This window comes from Chaetodon auriga, chromosome 16 (assembly GCF_051107435.1).
Source record: "Chaetodon auriga isolate fChaAug3 chromosome 16, fChaAug3.hap1, whole genome shotgun sequence".
In the NCBI taxonomy this organism is placed as follows: Eukaryota; Metazoa; Chordata; class Actinopteri; order Chaetodontiformes; family Chaetodontidae; genus Chaetodon; species Chaetodon auriga.
The window spans coordinates 2,723,036-2,744,247 of NC_135089.1; the positions used below are offsets into that span (position 1 = coordinate 2,723,036).

Below are 21,212 nucleotides of genomic sequence, written 5' to 3' on the forward strand. Positions count from 1 at the left end.
TATTAACATTTCAAAATTTACTAACTACAGTACAACAACAATACAACAACAATACAACAAACGCAGGATTCTACCGACCTCAAAGCTCCAAATGCTCTTAACTTATGTCCGTTGTGCAAGATCAATTTCTTTGCTGCTGAATCTTCATTCATTTTCTTTTTAATGTTTTATTTACCCTTTAATCCCTGGTGTACTATTATTTTTATAATTTCACAGTTTTGCATTAAAAGGGAAAAATAATTCACTGGGAAAACAGCAAAAACATGCAACATGTGCTGGATAACTGGAAGAACTGTTCGTGGAGAAAATGTATTGTTTGGATTCGGAGTTGGACAGGAAATCAGTTTTACTTAATGTATTTATCCTTTACTTTGCAACTGCTGTCAAACATTCACTTTGTTTGAGACAGTACTTGCCTTGTAATCTGGAGTTTAATGGCTCTTGTGTTATTTGTATTTTTATATTCATTTCTGTTCTTTCATTTTATATACTTCTTTATTTATTCATTTTACTTCTCTCTATTTATCTGTATTTATTGTGCTGCTGCAACACCTGAATTTCACTCTCAGTAACCCCGTAATGTTTAAAACTTCCCCTAACCTACAAATTCTGAATTATACATTTGCACTTTAAAATACACACTTTAACATGCATCCATCTATAAATCTCTATAAAATACCAGCTAATAAAGCTGATTCTGATTTCTCCTCTGGGATCAATAAAGACTTATCTTGTTTTCTTTTCTCCTGTTTGTCTCCCTGACCTGTTTGTATGCGCAGGTTTTATTGTTGCTTGCTTGCTGCAGTATCCTTTGTATATATTTTATTTTATTTAAAAATAAATGAATAAAGAAATTCCGTGTTCGTAGTTTTATTTTGTAGGTTGGGACCGGAAGCTACACGTCAGATGACATGTCCATGACGACAGCAGTCAACAGAGCTCGAGCAGTGTTTGACAGATGTTCGTCGGGGATAAACCGCCTCATTCAATGCGGAGCTCCGGAGCAGGAGAACGGTCTGTGTTTGGATTTTTCACCGGCGGAGGAGAACCACGCTGACCGAAACATGTCGGGGGACAAGGCGACGAGTCCGTGTAACAAGTTTCAAGCCAACATTTTTAATAAAAGTAAATGTCAGAACTGCTTCAAGTCCCGGGAGCTGCATCTGATGAACGACCATGACATGGAGCAGGTAACGTTGAAGCGCGAGGCTGTTCAGTTAATGCGACAGCGAGTTTATTTCTAAAGTGGAGCAAATTTAACGTGAAACTACGTTTGGAAAAATATCAAGTTATCACAGCGTTTTTACGTCCAAAAAACAGCTTTTTGTTACTCATATTCGACGTAACGGTTGTCGTCTCCACCTGTTTGTTATTATCGTTAGCTTCTGAAAACTGATCTAAGCTCGTTTTCCTCTATAAACGTTAAATTATTCATTTATTTAGATATAAAGTCCACAAACATACTAATATAAAATGTGATAATGTTGAATTCGAGGTTTACTTTTAGCTCTTTGCTGCTGTTTGTTAACAGTTCGTTAATCCATTAATCGTGTGAAAATCAACAGTTTTGGTTAAATTAGGGGCTGTCAACAAATTATTAGCAGGGGAGGGAGGGGGGGTCAGACAAGGTAGGGGGTCATTCATTTACTACCCAAACTACCCAAATTTACAATTTTATTCAACCAAAAAATAAAAATAATGAGCCCTATAAAAAGGAGAGTTTCAGGGATTTGTTTTCCTAACAAAAGCCGTTTTTTATGCCTCGTGACAAAAGATAAAACAACGTTAAAAGTGTCACTAAGTTTGACCTTTTGTATGAAACTGGTAATCCCTCTTCAAATGTTGACATTGATGCTATTGTGACAATGATTACTGAATGATTAATGATTACTCCCTAAACTTATTAAAGTTTACCAAATATGATGTTGGTAGTTTTCTCATAAGAATACTGGCAGTAGTACTTTTATGGCATTTAGTATTTTCATAATCTGTACATAATCTACACACATAGTTGAATTTGTATACTTTTCTATGTTGACCTTTCTGTGTTTTCCTTTTTTCTTTTTGTAATATTTGCTGGCTGTATCGAATTAATTTCCCCGCTGTGGGATCAGTAAAGTCTTTAATTATCTCATCTTACTTGTACCAACCCAATACTACTGTTTTGGAAATATAGTGGAGTAAAATGTGAAGTATCTAAGTATTTAACTTTAAAGCAGCCTATAACAGAAATACTCAATTAAAGCACAAATACCTCTTATTTTGCTTTCGTACAGTACTTATGTAAATGTATTTTGTGTTCACCACAATGTGTGATGTGTTCAAATTACGTAACTGAATTTAAAGACACGTAATGTGAAACAAAACAATCAGAAAGTGTTTCATAATCAGAAAGTGTTCGCTTTGTGCTGGACGTGTGACGAGTAATTAATCAATTATATAATGATTTCTTAATCCTTAATTGGTAACCGGCTGCAGCAGGAAAGACGAGTCATTTATTTGTATGCACTTGCTCTGCGGCGCCTCTGAAAACACTGCAGCTCTGTCGTGTGGAGGTGACGGCTTCCTACATGCCTCACATTGTTGAAATATGTTATTGCTCCCCGTCCTCCTGCCTGGTTTCACTGTGCCCTGTAATTTCAGCGCTGTTGCTCAACCTGCGAACACTCTGCACGCTGGTACTTCGACACAGTCGTGCTCGCAGAGAAAAGATGGTGTTTGCTGTAAATGTGGAGCGTCTTTATATTGTTTTTAAAAACTCAACATACTGTGTACATGTAGATTTGATAGGACAACATACAGGCAGCGATGCCTCTCTTAAAGGTGCGTCACAGCAGCAAAGAAACATGGATAAACCAGCACAGACAGACATTATATCTGAAGAAAAATGCTTCGTGTAGAGCCGAAACGAATAGTTGATTAACCGATGAATCAATCACAAGAGAAAATGAATCATTTTAAGGTGTCTTTGAAGTGATAGATCCAACACATTAGAACCAACGCTAGTTCCTCGTCACTCCCCCTCCCTCTCCGCTGCACTCATGCCCCGCCTCCAAGCCCCTCCTCCCTGCGGCGTCTGCGTTAATGTTAGCCTTAGCATCGGAAACAAGCTAACTCTGCCCGGCCGATACATCACAGTCGCTAACATACCGTACGCACTGCGGAGTGTTACTGTAACGATCACTGTATTAGCTTTATGGTTATTTGTTGTCTTAGCCGTATATGCTGTTGTTGGCAGCGGCGGTTTGGGCAGTTTCTCCTTTGCGGGTGGCTGTTGCTCCGCCATAGCTTTCATTAACCTCCTGACGCCGCTCACAGAGCTGTTTGACCGAGCAGCAGCCAGCAGCATGAGCGGAGGGAGGGGGCGGTTCGCAGTGTGTGTGAGTAGTGATTGACAGATGTCAGACACTCCCTCAGATGCTCTTTTGGCTGTGATTGGTTGTTTTGTGTCAGGCGCGGTGGATTCTTGCAAATCGCAGTAGGAGCAGTAGGTGGGACCAATGGAGTCGTTTTTTGTTTTTCTTTTTCACAGATTACATGTTTCATGTACTGCTGTCTGGGCGTAGGGACAGTTTTAGCAACTATGACAAAAAATTACTTTTATACAAGTTACCTACTGCAGCTTTAAGCATCTGAAATGTGAAAACTTGCTCATTTCTTTATCTTATGTGATGGTTAAATCCAGAAGAAGTTAAATACAGAAGACGTCAGGGTTTAAATACAGAACAGCAGAGTCTGAAGTGTCTGACCTCATTCAGTCTGTCGAGTTCTTCTCTACAGTTTCATACAGTATGCATCAGAAAGGATGCTGTACATTAGTGATGCACCGACTAATGATTGTTTTCATTATCAATTAAATATTTTTATTCGATGAATAACAGTTTTCCTGTATGCTTTTTGGTTTTTACATGTGTAGCAGAAAGGAACCACAGCATCGTGTTGTTGAATGGTAGATATGTTTCTCGTTACTTCCTGCCACAGATACCTATCAGATGTATTGATCTGCCTCGAATCATTTTGTCCGTCCACCAACATGAAACCCAGATATTTGGATTTAAGATGTAATAATTTGTGATCGCACAAGACCTAGAAAGCATCAGATCTTCACATTTGAGAAGCAGGAACGAGGGAAGTGTTGGCGTTTTTGGTGGAAAAAATGACTTAAACAGTGAATTGATTACATAAACAGCTGCCAGAATCGACTAACTGTTTTGGCTTTATGCATTATTTAGGCAGCCTGTGCTTCGTCACAGCAGAGTCTGAGTGTTAACTGTTTCCGCTTTCCCCCCTGAATATACAGGCAAAGCCCATCTACGGAGGCTGGCTGTGTTTGGCTCCGGAGGGGACAGACTTTGACAACCCGATGCAGAGGTCAAGGGTAAGACACGGTGACACTGAGCAGAAACTCACACACATTCAACGGCTCTTTATCGCGACTGTTTCCGCTGATTTCGTGTGTTGTGCCTCAGAAATGGCAGCGGCGCTTCTTCATCCTGTACGAACACGGCAGCCTGAGCTTTGCGCTGGACGAACTGGTAAGAAACCGCTCACCTATTGAAGCTGTAACCGAGCACAAATATTGAATTTTGAGAAAAGGTAGCAGCGTACAGTAAATCACGCTCCGTGTGTGCATCTGCATTTACAGTTTGTTGAGCTCAAGCCGGCATCTTTAGGCCAGATGTCGTGCTCAGAACCACAGCAGATGATTTGGGCTTAGCCTGTCCTCTAATGCACACATCCCCCCTCTCTCTGTGATCCCCTCAAATCTCATTCCCTCATCTCTTTCATCCCACACTTAACACCACAAACTACTTTCTGTTTGACTGTCATTCATGTGCGTTCTGGTGATCGGCGCTGGCAGCGCAATTTCAGCAAGCCCGATTTCGTAACTAGTTCCCCGACCTCTGCCAGAGTAATTTAGATGCTCTGATTCTCCTCCAGCCGAGCACTTTGCCTCAGGGGACGGTGAATCTGAATCTGTGCACTGACATCACGGATGCAGAGCCTAGGACGGGCCAGAGAAACGCGCTCTGCATCGTCACGCCGGAGCAGGAAATATTCATCCGTGGTGACAATAAAGAGATCACGAATGGGTCAGTATGAAATGATGAAAGCGCTGAGTGATAAGGTTTCCTGTATCCCACTTAAATGTCCCTGCTGTTTGTACCTTTGTTTACCAGGTGGAGTGAACAGCTTGCCGTCTATCTGCGGACTAACAAGCAGAATCAGAAGAAAAAACGCAAAGTGGAACCTGTTGCCACCCAGGTAGCAAAACAGCTTTCCAGCAAATGCTTCAGGTCACATTTAAACTCATGCTGTGTTTTTCCTGCCTCACCTGCTGCTCTGATTGACATGAAGCTCCTTCATGGTGCTCAGAGGATGAACCCTGATGCCTTTTAGGACCCCCTGACCTTCCTTCTTGGATCAGCATAAGGCCAAAATGTCCATTAATACACAAACAAGATGAAGAGTTTACAGCCATGCTAGCAGCAGGCACAGTGATGCTCTGAGCTAAATGCTAACATCAGCATGCTAACATGTTGATGTTCAGCAGGTATAATGTTTAACATGTTGAGCATCTTAGTGTAGCATGTTAGCATGCTAACATTAGAAAACATTTCAATCCACTGAATTATCTTTTTGCTTTTCTAACAAAACTCCAGGAACCCACTCCAGCAAAGATGGCTGCAACTGATGCGAGCGTTCCGTCCTCTGAGAGCGCTGCAGAGTCCGGCTGTGGTCGGTGGCAGGAAGACCAGCGGGGCAGGGGACCAGGTGTAACCCCCATGTGGACCGTCACAGACACAGATCCCCCCGGCCTGGACCAGACCCCTGCAGGTGCCGCACAAGCAAAACACACACAGACTGTATACGCACACATGCCCGACCTTTCATGTCCGTCAGCCAATCAAAGCCACTTCCTGTCCTCTCGCACTGTCCTAACATCCTGCAGATGTTCACAGACTTACAGCTTCTTATTTATACATTTCTTTTAACCCTTGTTCAGCCGGGCTTGTTGACCAAGTGCTGATTTGTCATCATGGGAACGAAGCTGGAGGAGTTTTAGCAGGAAGCAGAGTTACATAAACACAGACTGACTGACTGAAACACACTGTGAGACGTGCAGGAAAACGTGTGTCTCTAACCTTCAGGCATCATAAAAGCCAAACATGACCCATAAAAGACCTCTTAAACGAGTCCTAATAGGCTTGATGGTTAGCACAGGACAGGTATTCGTCCTTGGTGGAGCTTTGTGCTGTGACAGAGTGGACAGCAGCGCCCATCTGGCGTCAGACTTATTGCAGGGTCTGGAAAGGTCCCGTAATAAAGGCCTGGATTAACTCCTGCTGACGAGGCAGCTTCATTAGAGCGATGGAGGGTCTGCACAAGGGACCCTCTGAGAGCCAAACACAGACTCATGAATGATGGTCTGTCAGGGCTCCTGGACCATCGTGGGTCTCTTGAAGGTGTTGTCCAGACAGGTAACATCAGATCTCTGAGGGAGTCAGTCAGCGTCCAGTTTATTTCAGACATCACCTGCATTCGATTTTAGCGTCTTTCAGCTCACTGTTTTGGCTTTAAGACACATTAAGTTTATTCTTCAGGGTCAGTGCTCTGAAGACCTCGTCTCCAGATGCATTGTGGGCAATGTAGGCAGCAGGTTCTGTCTGTCTGTTCTGTCTGTTTCTTAAAATGAGTGAAACATTAGAGGAAAAACTAAAAATTAGGTTACATTGACATTGAATCACATTTCCTTCTTCCTTTCCTTCCTTTCCTTCCTTCCTTCTTCTTCAGTCCAGCTCAATCTTGGTTTTTATTCATGTTTTTTGTCATCAGAATTAGTCTTTTCTTTGTGTTTTTGTGTGAATGAAGTCTCAACAAAATGATTAAGTGTTACTGTAATTCAAACCATTTAGTATCTGGTATTAGTGTTTTATCTTACGTAGAAAAACTGATCGAGCTGCTTCCTGTAACTTTAAGGTAATTTCCTGAAATGCTGAATGACATTAAGTAAAATGTTAAGAGGGAAAACAATGGAGGTTTTGTGCCAGTGGCTTCAGAGTGAACCCTGACAGTGTTGTGTGATTAAATGAGAATGATTTCATGCAGCTTGTTGGCTGCTGGCTGGTTAACGAGAGTCGGGGTTATGTGGTAAAGAGACATTGGACCTCAAATACCTTCCAAAAACTCTGCTTCAGACTGTTCCTGCCCTCAGTGTGTCTCACGGTCTGTAACCCTTTGTGCTGCTTTCTGTGTCCAGGCGACACGTCTGCCTACCTGTGCCCGGCCTCCAGGGACTCCCTGACCTTGGATGGCGGCAGCGGTTTCATTAGTCCAGTCGGTTCCTTGGACTTGGTGACCGGTGGAAACACTGACCCTGGCAGCAACAAGCAGCTGGCTGAGTCAAACAACATCCAAACGTCAGCAAACAACAAGAGCCAGAGCCGGGACAAAAGGTAAGAACTGAGTGGAGATTGATTCCAGCCAACTTTAATGAGAATATTTGTAAATAAGTCCTCTATAGGTTGTGTTTGGCAGCAGTCTCATGTGTATATTCCTATGTTTGCATGTTTTCTGCGGGTAACAGCCATTTAAACTGCCTTGGCAGAGGAAAAGGGGTAAATGTGCAAGCAATTAGCACAAAGGACATCCACTGCCTCGCCGCTTCCCCCCCAGTATAAAGCCGAACAGCCATCACACACCGCTAAACACCAGATCAAAGGCTCACGCTCTACCCCTCCATTAGAGATCTGACTGCCGCATTTTTAAATTTAGCTTAAAGAAACCCTCCCAGTTTGAGCCCCAGCAGTCACGTGAGGAGAATACATCATTTCTTCACTCATTGCCTTTTTGGGGAATAAAAACAGAAAATACTTATGCCCCCCAAATAAGGCCAGAAATTCCAAAACAGTGCTGTAATTAGATCTCTGCGGCATTGTTTCTCAGGACCTTAACGCTGACTGTCTGCCTGCCCGTCAGAGGAGGAGACTCCAGCTTAAAGCTCGGTTTGAGGGCACGAGGCTGTCTGCACCCACCAGAGGCCGGAAGAGAGAGCTGGACACTCAAACATCAGGCTGGAGAGATGTTACAGATGTTTCTCTATTTATAATGAACTGAGAGACACAGAGCAGCTCAGTGAAACCGTCAGACACATGAGGACAGAGTTCAGCATGTCCTGTTTCATCTTTTCACAGAATTTTAATTGAGATAGATGAAACTAAAAACTGCCATCACTCTTATTTGATAATGTGGCCACATTAATGTCAACGAGACGATGATCAACTACTCAAAACAAATTCAACTAAACTACCAACTCAGGAATCTTTGGGCTGCTCCTCCAGTGTAGCTGCTGCCCTCTGTCTACACCAAACCCCTCTGACACGAGTGGGAAGGACGTCAGCTCGTATTGAGTCAACAGCAGCACTCATTCTCTGATCCTCTGGGCTCTTTTCTGCTGCACAGGTGCCGTTTGGACTCTGTTATCAAGCTGTCATCTTCAGTGTTACGCTGCTGGAAGTCACACCACCCGTGTGTTAGCGGGTCAGGGCAGCTACACATACATGCGGTGTGTTTGTCCCAGGTGAAGTTTGTCACTAATTAGCTGCTCCTGTTTTCCAGCCGTGACAGGACAGCAGAGAGGCTGCTGGGATCGGAGGCCGCCGAGAAAGAGCAGGAAGAGGGGTCAGCCATTTCCAGGACGGGCAGGAGTGAAGCTCGTACCAGCAAGAGAGAAGTAAGCGCACCAAGTGCACGTTTAACGACACAGTGAGGCTCAGGTGATGACCGCGGGCGCTGTAATACCTCGTGTGACCACTGTGCCGAAATCGCCCCGTTCCAGGGGTCTTGGTTCAGTGTAGCAGGCAGTGACGTAGAGCTCACCAGCCATAAGCAGCTACTGTTAGAAGACGCACACTTACATCACCAAACATGTATGATTTTCATTGGACAGTGTCAGTAAATCATCCCTCCTGTGTGTTCTGGGTCTCCTCAGGGTCTCGTCCTAGAGCCCAAAATATCTTCAGAGTTAGTCATCCAGGAGGCACGTTTTGTTGCTCAACATACTGTAATTGTTCAAGAAACTTTTAAGTCACCAAAACAACATGTTGTACAATTTCTGCAAGTTTCCGCATGTGTTATAATGTCACCTTTTGAGCCAGCAGCCGGTTAACTTAACGTGACTGGAAACTGCCTTCCATGACCTCTAAGACTCACTAAATCACCTGCTACGTTTGGTTTGGTTAATCCACACGAGAAAGTGTGAAGACTGGCACGTTGTGGTTTTATGGGGGGGTCTGGAGTTTTGTTGACACTGTGAGGTTACCGGGCAACCAGGGGAGACTCCAAGACGACAGTACTGAGAATCAGGAAGTAGAAAAGTCAGCATCATCCACTCCTGATGCACAGCAATGGACTCTTTATCATCTTTAGTCCTTCATCTACCAAGGACAGCACTGACTTTACATTAATGCTTTATTTTGATCAACAAAAATGAGGCCAATGTAGAAAAATAAGCGCCAACTAAGCAAAAAAAGACAGAAAAAGAAGGTCACTGATGTTAAAGATAAGTTGCTGACAGGGCTAACGAGCTTCCAGGGATGTAGTTTTAAGTTTAAAGTAGTTTTCATAGTGTGTTCATGCAGGACCTCATAGAAGAAGAAAGTAGGTTCAACATCAAAAAGCCTTTTCCTGACTGTGGTCTGCTCCCACCATGTGATAGTCATAGCCATAAATAGGTAGTGCTGATTAATCCCACCATGGGTTTGTCATGATTCAGACCAGTCACCGTACCCAGCCTGTACTGGGCTGGGCTGTGGGCTGGACTGGACTTGATCATGACTCACACAACCAGGTGTTACGCCGGGAAAGACGTCACTGTAACGCTGAATCTGATCAAACGCCGTGGACGGCCGGAGACTGTTAGCATCAGTCAGCCGGTGCGTCTGAACACGAGAGTTGATCCATTCAAGAGTTTCGCGTCGCAGCGGCCCACGTTCAGTCCGTGCCGAGCGCTGAAAGAAGGTGACGAGAGTTTGGCACGAACCGCGTGGACAAGCCGATCCCGCCGTGTCAAGGCATGTGTTTCTTCTTCCAGCCCATGTGTGAGTGGGTGCATGTGTCAGCAGGTGGGAGAGAGGCGGTGATTCATTCAGAGCTGCGTTTTGTTTGTGAACAGAACTGGTTTTGATGCCCTGCAGGCGTTCAGGCCGCCTCCTGTTGTGTGTTGTAATCTGGGAGACGACATTCCTCTTACAGATTTTTTCCAGGGATTCCTCAGACCTGAAACAAGATGCAGCGTCGTGTCAGGAGCTCTCAGGGACCCTTTAGGAGAATCAGTCACATGACGTCCCTGTATTTAGTGAACCTGATCACCTCTGGAGCTCAGAAAGTACTTCCTCCATTTGTAGCTCCTTCTCAAGTGCACATCTGTTTGTCAGTGACAGTCACTGTGTGTTGTCAGGCGAGACTCGAGTAATTAAGAGGTGAGTAGACCTCAACAGGTATCCGTCTGTATGAGGGATAAACAGTCCAGAGGGATGTTACATAAAGCAAGATCATGAGCTAAACCAGGTTTACACTGATCACATTGATTCATAGTGATGAAATCGGGCATGTTAAGGCCAAACATGGACGCTTGCAGCCACAGAGCGGCGCATGTTAAACATACAGTACAGTTCAGAGAGCGAAGAACTAACAAGATCTCAAAGCAGAGGAGAACAGAGATGAGCTGAAGTCAGATGTAATCCTCTGTGGGCGCTGCTTATAGTCATGACGTTGTGAACTGGAACACTGTGCAGATATTTGTCGATGTGTGACGTCCACATTTAAAGCAGAATGAGTAGGACGTTCCTAAAATCGATGTTTAGTCTTATATAAAAATAATCCCTCTCATTAAAGCGTGTGGCGACGTCTTTATCTGCAGAGACCCTGCCTGTATTTTCCTGTTTTGCCGTGTTCTGTGAATTTGTCTTTGGCAGTGAGCATGTAGCCTCCAGCCAATAACAGCGCAGGGTGTGAGGGCGGGACTCACACCTGACCAGGTGCCAGAGCGTAAACACAAGTGTCGTGTTTTCAAACCGCAACGGACAAACTCCTTTAGAAAACTGAACTTCCTGAATGAGCCTGACTGCTGAAGAAGGTTTAATTAATAATCGTGCTTCATGAGATGCTCCTCATCTTCGTCGTCCAGGATCTGCCATGTCAGCTGACTCAGGTGAACCTGAGAGCTGAACCATGGAGACAAAACTTGGTTTGTTGGCAATGCTTTGCTTCCCAAACGTGACAGTTCTGTCTTCACGTGTCTGTTTTCCTCACCGTGAATTGGTGTGATCAGCGCTCGTTGTGTCGGGCCTGCTCACATCAGCTCCGAGTTATGAAACCGTTTAATCCCGGTTTAGTTGTTGGGCTGATTCAAGACAGCAGTGAACGAGCCACCTTCATGGAACACCCCTCAGTGGCCGAAGCTGAAAAACGCTGTGAAAGTACGATGACTGTACTTTCTGACATTACGACACAGATGGTCGTCACCGTGGCAGCTGTTAATCTTTGATTAAACAGACAGGCTCATTCCAGAGGATTTGTCTCTTAAATACTCCAGCAGCACATTTTATCCCATGCGATGGTTTATGTGTCTGTGGGTGCGTTTGTTTTGGTAGCCAGGAGAAGGTCAAAGGAGCCTGTCCGGAGTTCATTCAGGCCTCAGAGCGGAGATTCTCAAGACGGCCTCCTCTTCCTCCCCCCGCTCCCCCCCCACAGCTTTGGGAGGCTTCTTCAGGAAACAGAGGACAGGCTCTGTCTGCAGCGGTCAGCGATTGTTTGAGAGGAAAAAGATCAGTTCACACAGCAGCCAGATCGCTGTGTCCCTCCATGTGTTGTGTCCTTGGATAGTTTTCAATGTAAATGCCAGAGGAAAAAAAGAACACAAAGAATGTTCTGTAACGATTAAAGTGGTCATTTTTTCCCATTTAAGTGGTTATATAAGAGGGAAGAATGAATCTTTTGAATAGCTGAGGCTCAAGTAAACAAAAAACGTAGCCTTGTTTCATTAAACGCTGTGTAATCCAGACTTGAAAGAGACTGGGATACGTGCTGGTGAAGCAGCTCTATTAGCCAGCGTGAAACCTGACCGTAAGAAGCGGGCGGGAACCTCGCTCAGCTGCTCGGAGCATCGTTTAGAAACGTAAGACAAAAAGCCACAGACTATCAGGGATTATGTAGCCTCTAAAACCCTTTCATGCATTCCATAGCCGAAATGCAGTCATCCATGTGCGGCTCGCTGGTGATGTGAGTAAGAGTTTAACAGGCAGTGTAGAAAAGCCTGTTGGACTCCCCGCGGAGCTCTGCAGCAGGCCTAATCCTCACAGCTGACAGCTCTGCCAAGGATCCAGACTATCGGTTACTCTGGCTGGAGGAATGCAGCCCGCACCGACAAACTGCCACCGTCCTGATCGAGAAAACACGTCACGTCCTCACATCAGTGGAAACCTGCTCCTCTTAAAAAAAAAAACAAAAAAACAAGCGCTAGTGATGAAAGAGCTCGTTATGATTTCAGTGTGTTCACGCTCGTTTGATTTCTCACAGAAACTGCAGTCATGTGGAGACATAGCTCAGCTCACCGCACCCCCACCTCAGAGGAGAGCCCGGTCTCTGGACCGCAGGACGTCCGACACCGTCATGACCGTGAGTCACAGACACATCCAGGTTTTCACTCAAGAATCAGGATTTTTTTTCCTCACGCTCCATGAGACCAGAACACCTCAGTATTTCCATGCACAGACCAAACTTTGTCAAATGACACCCCTTAAACTTTGGTATTCCACCCGGGGCGCCGCCTTACGTCCACGACAGTGTTTGTCTGATGTCTCGTCATCGCATCACTTTTCGATAAGAAAGCAAAAACCACAGCCTAAGAAGTCGTTCATCGATCTGATCTTTGCCTTCACCTGATGCTTTTTACTGTTGTAGCTGCTGGAGGTGAAGCTCATTTCAAGTACTTCGTATTTTGCAGGGTAGTTCGATACACAGTATAAAAACACATCAAGCTGATCATGTGTTTACATGCAGGTAAAAACTGAAATACTTCCTTCTGAAATGTGGAGGAGTAAAAGTATAAAGCACTGTTTGTTGCTTTCCTCCACTGCATGTGAAATGGAAAAGTCTCAGTTTAATGTGTTACACATACTGTTGTTCACTGTTACTGTTGTTTGTGTCTTTTTACAGCCAGATTTATTAAACTTCAAAAAAGGCTGGATGGTCAAACTGAATGAAAATGAGCAGGTAAACGTCTTTCCTCATTTCTATGCATTGATCTGTTGACGTCTCCTCGCCCGCATTGACTTTCATTTGCTTTCTGCTTCCCTCTAGTGGAAGAAATACTGGTTTGTGCTGTCGACTGACAGTCTGAGGTACTACAAGGACTCGATAGCCGAGGAGGTATTTTATATTAGTTTTTAGTGGAGTGTAAATCAGAAGAGTTTCCTCTGTGATGTTTAAATGTGTTGTTTCCTCTCCTCAGGCTTCAGATCTCGAAGGAGAGATCGACCTGACGAAGTGTTATAACGTGTCTGAGTACCAGGTTCAGAGGAACTACGGCTTTCAGATCCACGTAAGGACACATTTCCTGCCATTAACAGACAAAACCAGCACGAACAGGAAGTTAACTGTCTTTATGTCGTAGACCCCAAAGGGCGTCTTCACGCTGTCGGCCATGACTTCAGGGATACGCAAGAACTGGATCCAGGCTCTGATGAAGAACGTCCATCCAGCGAACGCCCCGGACCTGACCAGGTGAGCTCAGCGTTAAATACTGTAAAACTGGTTGTAATGTGGGTGGTGATTTAAAATCAGAGTCCAGTCTTAGATCAAAGTTAGAGAATCAATAGAATAAAATAAATTAAACAGCAGAATAAAAACACACAGTTCTCGACATTGTGATGTTTTCCCTTCCTCCATTGAACCCTACCGACATGTTGCGTACAGTTTGCCTGGCCACCACGGACCCTGCAGCCCACCTGAAGCCCTCCCCAAACCAGATGTGACTCAGGACTCCCCCTCCGCCGACGGCTCCACAGACAGAGACCCTCACCCCAAACACAGGACCGTGATGGAGAGACGGCGGGAGGGGCGCTACAAAACCTTCGACTGGGCTGAATTCAGGCCTCAGACCAACAGACCGGCTCTGGACGCAGAGTCTCAGAGGACTGAAGCTCTGTGCTCACTGGAGCTGGGAGACCTGGAGAGGAGGAAGAGGCGAGAGGAGAGGAGGAGGAGGTACGAGAGCATGCTGGGCATCGCTCTGGAATGGGAGGCGATGGGAGATAAAACAGCAGATGGCGCCATCAGAGCACTGAGTCCAAAATCGCAGGAAAAAATGGAGGGAGAGATCGAAGAGTGCTGGAAGCTGGTGGAGAAGACGGTTTTCAGGCTGGAGAGAAGCGTCCCGCTGCTAACTGAAGCCGGAGACGGCGTGCAGATGGAGAAGCTGCTGGACAGCTACAGGAAGGGGGTGAGTCCACAAACTCTGAATACCACGAAATGTAAACTTTATTTAAACTGATGGACGAATCCTGCTGACTTAAGTCATCCTGATTTATCATGTAGCGCCACCAGCAGGTCAACGTTATATTTCCAGTGAAAAATCTAAATGTCTCAACGACTGTTGGATGGATCGTCATAGAACTTGGCACAGACATGTTTTGGTTTATGTTGAAATATCTGCAAAGCTAATAACATTCCCTCAGCCTCAGCTGTGCTTTGTGTTAGCAGAATTAGCATTTAGCACAAAGCAGTTTGATGTCATAGCGCAGCTACACAGTCCGCTACCTGCCACAGACAGAAAAACTAGCAACTAGCTGGCGATGGAACGTCTTGCAGATAAAGAGCCTGAGATGAGACTTTTTAAAGCCCTTTATCAGAATCATTAATGTAGCTCCAGATTTGGGATGTGAGAGGCTTTTATATATAAACTGGTTGTCTTTGAAGCTGGAGGATCTGAAGGCCCAGCTGGCTGAATCGGAGCGTCGCAGACTGGAGCTGGAGGCTCAGCTGAGAACAGCAGGATCTTATCAGCAGCAGGTTTGATGCATTTTGGGCTTCAGCTACAGTTTTTAACCTAACAATCAAATCTTTAAAATAAAGTAATCCTCCTGTTTTTCTCTGTTGTCTTTACTGAAGCTGGACCCACAAAGTTCTGAAGCAGACTCTTGTCTGTCAGACACAAATGAAAAGCCAACAAACAGCCACACGCAGACCCTGAAAGACACGTACAGAGAAACCAGAGAGCTCTTACAGCAGCAGAACATCATCAGACAGAGCATGCAGGAGCAGCTCAGCTTTGAGCCGCCTGCATTAACACCGCAGACACCCAGCATCTGGCTGCATGACACTGAGGGACGCTTCCAGGAGCTGGGGGAGACGCCAGCCACACCTTTATTATCACCTGCGTCAGACCCACAAGACCTGTTTTCTCAGAGTGATGGAGAAACCAGCCACCAGGATCAGCTGGACGAAGAAGACTGTCAGCAGGTTCTCAGCTCTGAAACGCAAAGAAATGACAGTGAATACAGTTCGTTAATGGTGGAGAAGCCTGCAGAGGGAGATGACAACTCGCTGAGCTGCTGTGTAGATCACATACCTCCAGACCAGGAAGTGGTGAGGAGGCTTTCCCAAGAGGTGGCGCTGCTCAGCGGCCAGAACGAGGCTCTCAACCAGCGCAACCAGGAGATGCTAAACCAGCTGACAGAGGCCGACCGCGAGATAGAGAGACTGAAAGCAGAGCTCAGCAGCAGGTACACCAAACCCCATCACCTCCCTGAGGTGGAACAGCTGGGACAAACAGGACTAGAAGATCTGGAGAGAGAGCTGAGCTTGAGGAACCAGGAGATCCTGGAGGCGCAGACCTTGATCGCCTCCCTGGAGGAGAATCTGAGGGAGACAGAGGCACTGCTGCAGCTGAACGTCCTAGAAGATACAGAAGAACCAGCAGAGGAGAAAAGTGAGAGGAAAACAGAGGGATATCTGCTGCAGTGTTTGGAGGCTACCGAGGCCAAGCTGACGGAGCTGGAGAGGCAGCTCGACCAATCAGAAGTGACCTGCGGGGAGCTGCGGACGCAGAACGCGGCGCTGAGGGAGGCCGAGAAACTTTACCGTGAAAAAGCTGCAGAGGCGGAGGCTGAGAAGGAGAGGCTGAAAGATGGAGACAGAAACGGATGTGCTTCTGGTGAAGAAAGGATCCAGCAAGTGATCGAGGGGATGGTCGTGAGGTTGAACGCTTTGGGGAAATTACTGGAGGTGATCGACAAGTCGGATGATGGTTTGAGGAAGGAGAGCGAAGAGAGGACGCCCACTGTGGCGAGTCGGTTGAAGTGGGAGGAAGAGTTTTGGAGTTCACTGCTCAACAAACTGAATCCCTCCAAGCTTAACGAGGAGAAACCTGAAGAGGTGCTCCTCAGTGAGGTGACAGAACGTATGATAGTGGAGAAACAGATGCTGCTTTTAGGGCATGGTCTACTTCCTGAGGCCGATGAAGAGAGGGAGGGTTTGAGGGATCTGGATATTATTTGGAATATTGCAAGTGTGACAGAAACCAAGCAGGCGGATGAAAGCAGGATATTTGATTTTAATGACCACCTGTGTGAGATCAATCAGTTCAGAGTGGTCACACAGATGAAAATGTCTTTGCTAAACCAGCTCGCCTCCTCTGTCAGCGCCTCCGCCCAGGAGAAACTCCAGCTGATGGCTGACAGGCTCTCCAGCTTCCACTTCCTGGAGCACCCCTGGTCCGGTTTCATTCACTCTGCAGCAACTGAAGCGTTATACTGCCACCACTTAAGCCGGCTTCAATCACAGTATGAGCGGGAGCTCGAAGACACCAAACAGAAACTGCTCACTTCTTCTTCTCTCATCTGCAGCAACTGTGTCGACTTGATGGAAGAAAACAGGCAGCTGAGAGCGAGCTTGTCAGAGCGAGAAGAACGACTGTCATCGTCACTGGTCGATAAGGTGAACACATGCTGTCAGACAGAAGAGATTTACCAACAAGACGCAGATACTGATGAGAGTCCTGCAGAGGAAACTGGGGAAGAAAAAGTCCAACAGATGCCTGAAACACCAGAAGAAGAGACGGTTTCTCTGGAGCTCGACTGTGTGGAAATCCCGCTTTCATGTGTCGAACGTCAGCTGGAAACCCAGGAAGCAACAGAAGGAAACACAGAGCAAAGTGATGAATCCCACAAAGACACAGATCAGAGCTTTGAGACGGAGCAAGTTTCAGTGCTGAGAAGGAGAGTGGAGGAGCTGGAGGAGCAGCTGTCCGTCATGGAGGAGGAGATGAAAGAGGAGTTTGAGGAGAAGATTAGTTCTGTCCAGACGCAGCATGAGAAGGAGATGGAGAAGCTGAAGGTGGGTGATGCCGGGGGGGACGGGGACGGGGATGGGGGGGGGGGGGGGGGGCTCCTCAATGTTAAAGATGAGACAGAGTCGCTGAGGAAACGTCTCTTCCCTCCAGGTCACATGTGAGCGCGGCTTCGCCTCCATGGAGGAGTCTCACGTGAAGGTCGTGGAGGAGCTGCAGCGTCGACACCAACAGGAAGTGGAGCACCTCCTGGTGGACAGAGACCGACTGCTGGAGGAGGAGAGCGCTGCTACTGCAACGGGTGAGCAGACTCCCACCACTTCTCTCAAAACACTGAAAACTGTTTAGAAAGACGAAGCATGAACACGACTTTAAAATGAATTCATGTTCGTTCATGCATAAGTCAAAGGCCACCTAAAACATCGCTGTTAGCCTGTTTCTGTTTTACATTCTGGAAAATGTTTCCAACAAGACAAATCTGTAGTTTCATTCCAGATAACGAGCTTTTTATTTGTTTTATTAGTTTATCTAATCGTCAAACTCTTCTCTCAGCAATCGAAGCCATCAAGAACGCTCACCGGCTGGAGCTGGAGAGGGAGGTGCAGAGGAGGTGTCAGTCAGAGAGCGTCACAGGAAACGCACACCTGGAGGACATTTACAGACAGCACAGGTACGTCAGGCCTGGATTTCCGTCCTGACACACTTTATATTTGGGCACCTTGTGGTCGAGCTCACAGGAAAAATGGCGCAGTGCACATGTTGGTTTGTTTTTTAGGTCAGAAGTGGTTTTAGTCGACGCGTTCTCATGAAAAGTCTGTGTGTGTTCCATGTCTGTGAAGTGAGGAGCTGGACTCGTACCAGCGGGAGCTCCAGGTTTTGTCCCAGCAGTTCTCTCTGAAGTGTCTGGAGAACGGGCACCTTGTCCAGGCGCTGGACGCTGAGAGGAAGGCCTTGTGTCAGTGCCAGCAGGAAAACCAGGACCTGAGGACCAGAAACCAGGTCAGGGCTCTTTAAAGAATCCTTTACATGTTCCTAAAGAGGTGACGTGTCGGGCAGCGTCCTCTGCTCAAAGGTTGAGAAGCTGCTGGAGCACGTTGTCTCCACAGTTTACACGTGTTTTCTTTTGCTGTGGGTTTTTCTTCTTCTTTGAGTTAGCCGCTAACCGCTGCTAGCTCCTTTTTAAATCCAGCAGTGGTGGCTCGCACACATGACGTCAAAATGTCCAAACCCCGTCATTGTTGTTGTTTGTGCCTGGTGCAGGAGCTGAGCGGTCACCTGGCAGCAGAGATCACCAGGCTGTGTTCTCTGGCCAAGCAGGACGAGCTGCCGCTCAGTCAGGGAATGGACGTGTACGAGATGGAGGTAAGGAGATGGTGGAGACCAAAATCAGAGCCAAAAGAGAGAGAGAATATTCATCAGGTGACACAAACTCGACTCCACATTAAAGATAATGTTTCGTCATTGGAAGTACGAGACTTTAATTTGGGACGTTTAGAATGAAAATCATGTAAAGATGTTAAATTAGAACATTACATGGGAACAGAAATGTGACGTCAAGGTAAATGATGTGTTTTCACTCAACGAGTCCAAAAGTGCACGTGACTCCCTCTTGTGGTCGTTATCAGTAATTCTAATTATGTTTGCAGTAAAACTTGAATACAGTGAATCAAAGTGTGAATGGGGGAAGTTTTCTGTGCTAGTTTCACTTTCATTTATGAGCCTCAAGCCTGATCCACACGTCCACAACATGTCAGTGAAGACACGAGTCCAGTGAAGTATCAACCTTTTCTGGAGGTGTGAGGCTGAGTGCTCTCATTTCAGATTACTCTGCGAGTGAAGGAGTCCGAGGTGCAGTGTCTGAAACAGGAGATCACATCTCTGAAGGACGAGCTGCAGTCAGCACAAAAGGTGAGAGACACACGAGCAGCAGCCGACCTGTGATTGGTCTGCGGTCAGAGACAGGAAGTGACTGAGCCAACCTGATCTCTGCCGCTGTGGAAAGCCAATTAGGTCATTATTCGTACGCTTCTCCCTGCTGCTCCATGTTTTAATCACTTGGTTTATCAGTGTTTGTGGCTGTGATGCTGCAGCTGTGTTGTAGTGAACTAATAGTTCTACACATGTTTGATTCTTTGAATTCAATAAAGTTGGGAAAATTTATTAAAGACATAAATAAATAACATATCGTGTTACAGGACAAGAGGACAGCGACTAAGAAGTACAAGGACATGTACACCGAGCTGAGCATCATGAGGGCCAAAACAGAGCGAGACATGGACGAGCTGAGAGAAAACCTCCGGCTGGCTCACCGCGCTCTCGACCAAACGTCCCCCTGAAGCGTCACGTCTAACAGCAGCAGCTTTTCATGTGTTCTTATTTTCCTTTAGTTTAACACAGAAAATCTTCTCCGTCCGTAACCACTTTATGTCTTATTTAACAAATCCTCAAACTCATTTCACATTTCACTCTCCTTTTTTAATTTTGGTTTTCATCTTAATCTTTAAAGGAAGTTCATGTTGTCTGTCCTCTGTGTGTAATGTCTGTTATCCTTTTGACACTGAGTTTGTGATACTGATTTCTCCTGAAATGGTCCTGTGAAACTGCAAGTTTTTTATTTGTATTTACAAAATATTATATAAAAAAAGCGTTTATGTGTTTCATATGTATTTTATCTGTACAGGCATTTTGTTGTTTTATCACAAATGTGTGTTTTCATCCTCTCATCACTGCTGTACGCGTCGTTAAACTGGTTTTGTTTTATCAGTTAAGTCTTTTAATTTAAACTAATGTTTTAAAATATTTCCTTCAGGTAACTTTACTGACAGATTAAAATCTGTCGTTCACAAACTGTAATTTATATTTGCACACTGCAGTTTTAATAATATAAATGTTTTTTCTATTGTCATTAAATCAAAATGGCAGATTAAACTTCTGCTGTCTGTTATTTTGCGTCTTCTTGTGGTTTCCAGAGCCTCGTGTTGTCTGTCATGTTTCAGCGTTAATGAAATAATTCAACAGTAAAGATAAAACCTCACAGCTGCTGCACACATGTTGTTTTACAATGTTGTGAAGAAGCAGCCAAAATAATTCAGGCAATCATAAAGAGGATTCATCACTGTTTCTGGAGGAGGAAGAAGAAGGTGACCGTCAAGCTCGCCTTGAAAGTTCCGAGGTAATATTTCAAAATAAGAGCCTTGATTGACATGACGTGTTGGGCTGTTAGCATTGTCAGGATTTCTTATGGTTTCATGCAGAATTTTAGGCTCCAGACTCCAATTTGTGATCGTCAAACATAATATACAATATAATGAAAGAAATATAAATAGAGTGAATAAAATAGACGATGGAGAGAATAAGATCAGAATGAAAAGCAGTAAATGTAAACATCTGTTGTCTTAACTATTGCTGTACAGGGTGCTGGTGTAGACATCAGTTTATAGGTAAAGATCAGATCCAGTGTAATGAGCTTTCACTGATTAAAGTTTTGTTTGAGTTAAGTTTGAGGCACTTACACTTTAGTATTTCTATGTTTTGATACTCTGCTGTTTCTTTTCAGGTCAAGATACATTGAAGTATACATAAGACACATTAACACATTTTTACTTAAATAAATTTAAGTGAAAACTGATTTATGCATCAGAACTTTCCTTTTTCCCTCTCCATTAATCATCTAATGACCTCTCACATTTATCTTGTGACCCTTTAGAGGGGCCCGACCCCTTGGTTGGGAACCACTGGACTAAACTATCTATATAAAATGGTTCCACCTCGATCAACTTGAGCAGTAAAATGCTGCTCTGACACTGATGCATCAGAATTAACAATCTAATTATGTCACACATGATAATATATCACATTTTAC

General features: G+C 45.2%; 1 protein-coding gene across 1 annotated transcript; it reads left to right on the forward strand.

Moving 5' to 3' along the window:
- The first annotated feature begins 952 nt into the window (after positions 1 to 952).
- Positions 953 to 20,293, forward strand: LOC143334407 (uncharacterized). The gene is made up of 22 exons (XM_076753193.1): positions 953 to 1,190; positions 4,301 to 4,378; positions 4,470 to 4,535; positions 4,942 to 5,093; positions 5,181 to 5,265; positions 5,664 to 5,838; positions 7,262 to 7,457; positions 8,620 to 8,734; positions 12,580 to 12,678; positions 13,219 to 13,275; positions 13,363 to 13,431; positions 13,514 to 13,603; positions 13,676 to 13,785; positions 13,978 to 14,503; positions 14,980 to 15,072; positions 15,172 to 17,397; positions 17,504 to 17,651; positions 17,903 to 18,020; positions 18,190 to 18,349; positions 18,611 to 18,712; positions 19,172 to 19,258; positions 19,546 to 20,293. Exons 1-22 carry the CDS (start codon positions 1,065 to 1,067, stop codon positions 19,684 to 19,686), a joined length of 5,019 nt encoding a protein of 1,672 aa, XP_076609308.1. The 5' UTR covers positions 953 to 1,064; the 3' UTR covers positions 19,687 to 20,293.
- The last annotated feature ends 919 nt before the right edge of the window (positions 20,294 to 21,212 follow it).

Coding starts and splice junctions, on each gene's coding strand:
- LOC143334407 (XM_076753193.1), top strand. CDS start 1,065: ATGTCGGGGGACAAGGCGACGAGTCCGTGTAACAAGTTTCAAGCCAAC. Junction 5,839..7,261: donor CCTGGACCAGACCCCTGCAG/GTGCCGCACAAG, acceptor TTCTGTGTCCAG/GCGACACGTCTGCCTACCTG. Junction 17,398..17,503: donor AGGAGATGGAGAAGCTGAAG/GTGGGTGATGCC, acceptor TCTTCCCTCCAG/GTCACATGTGAGCGCGGCTT.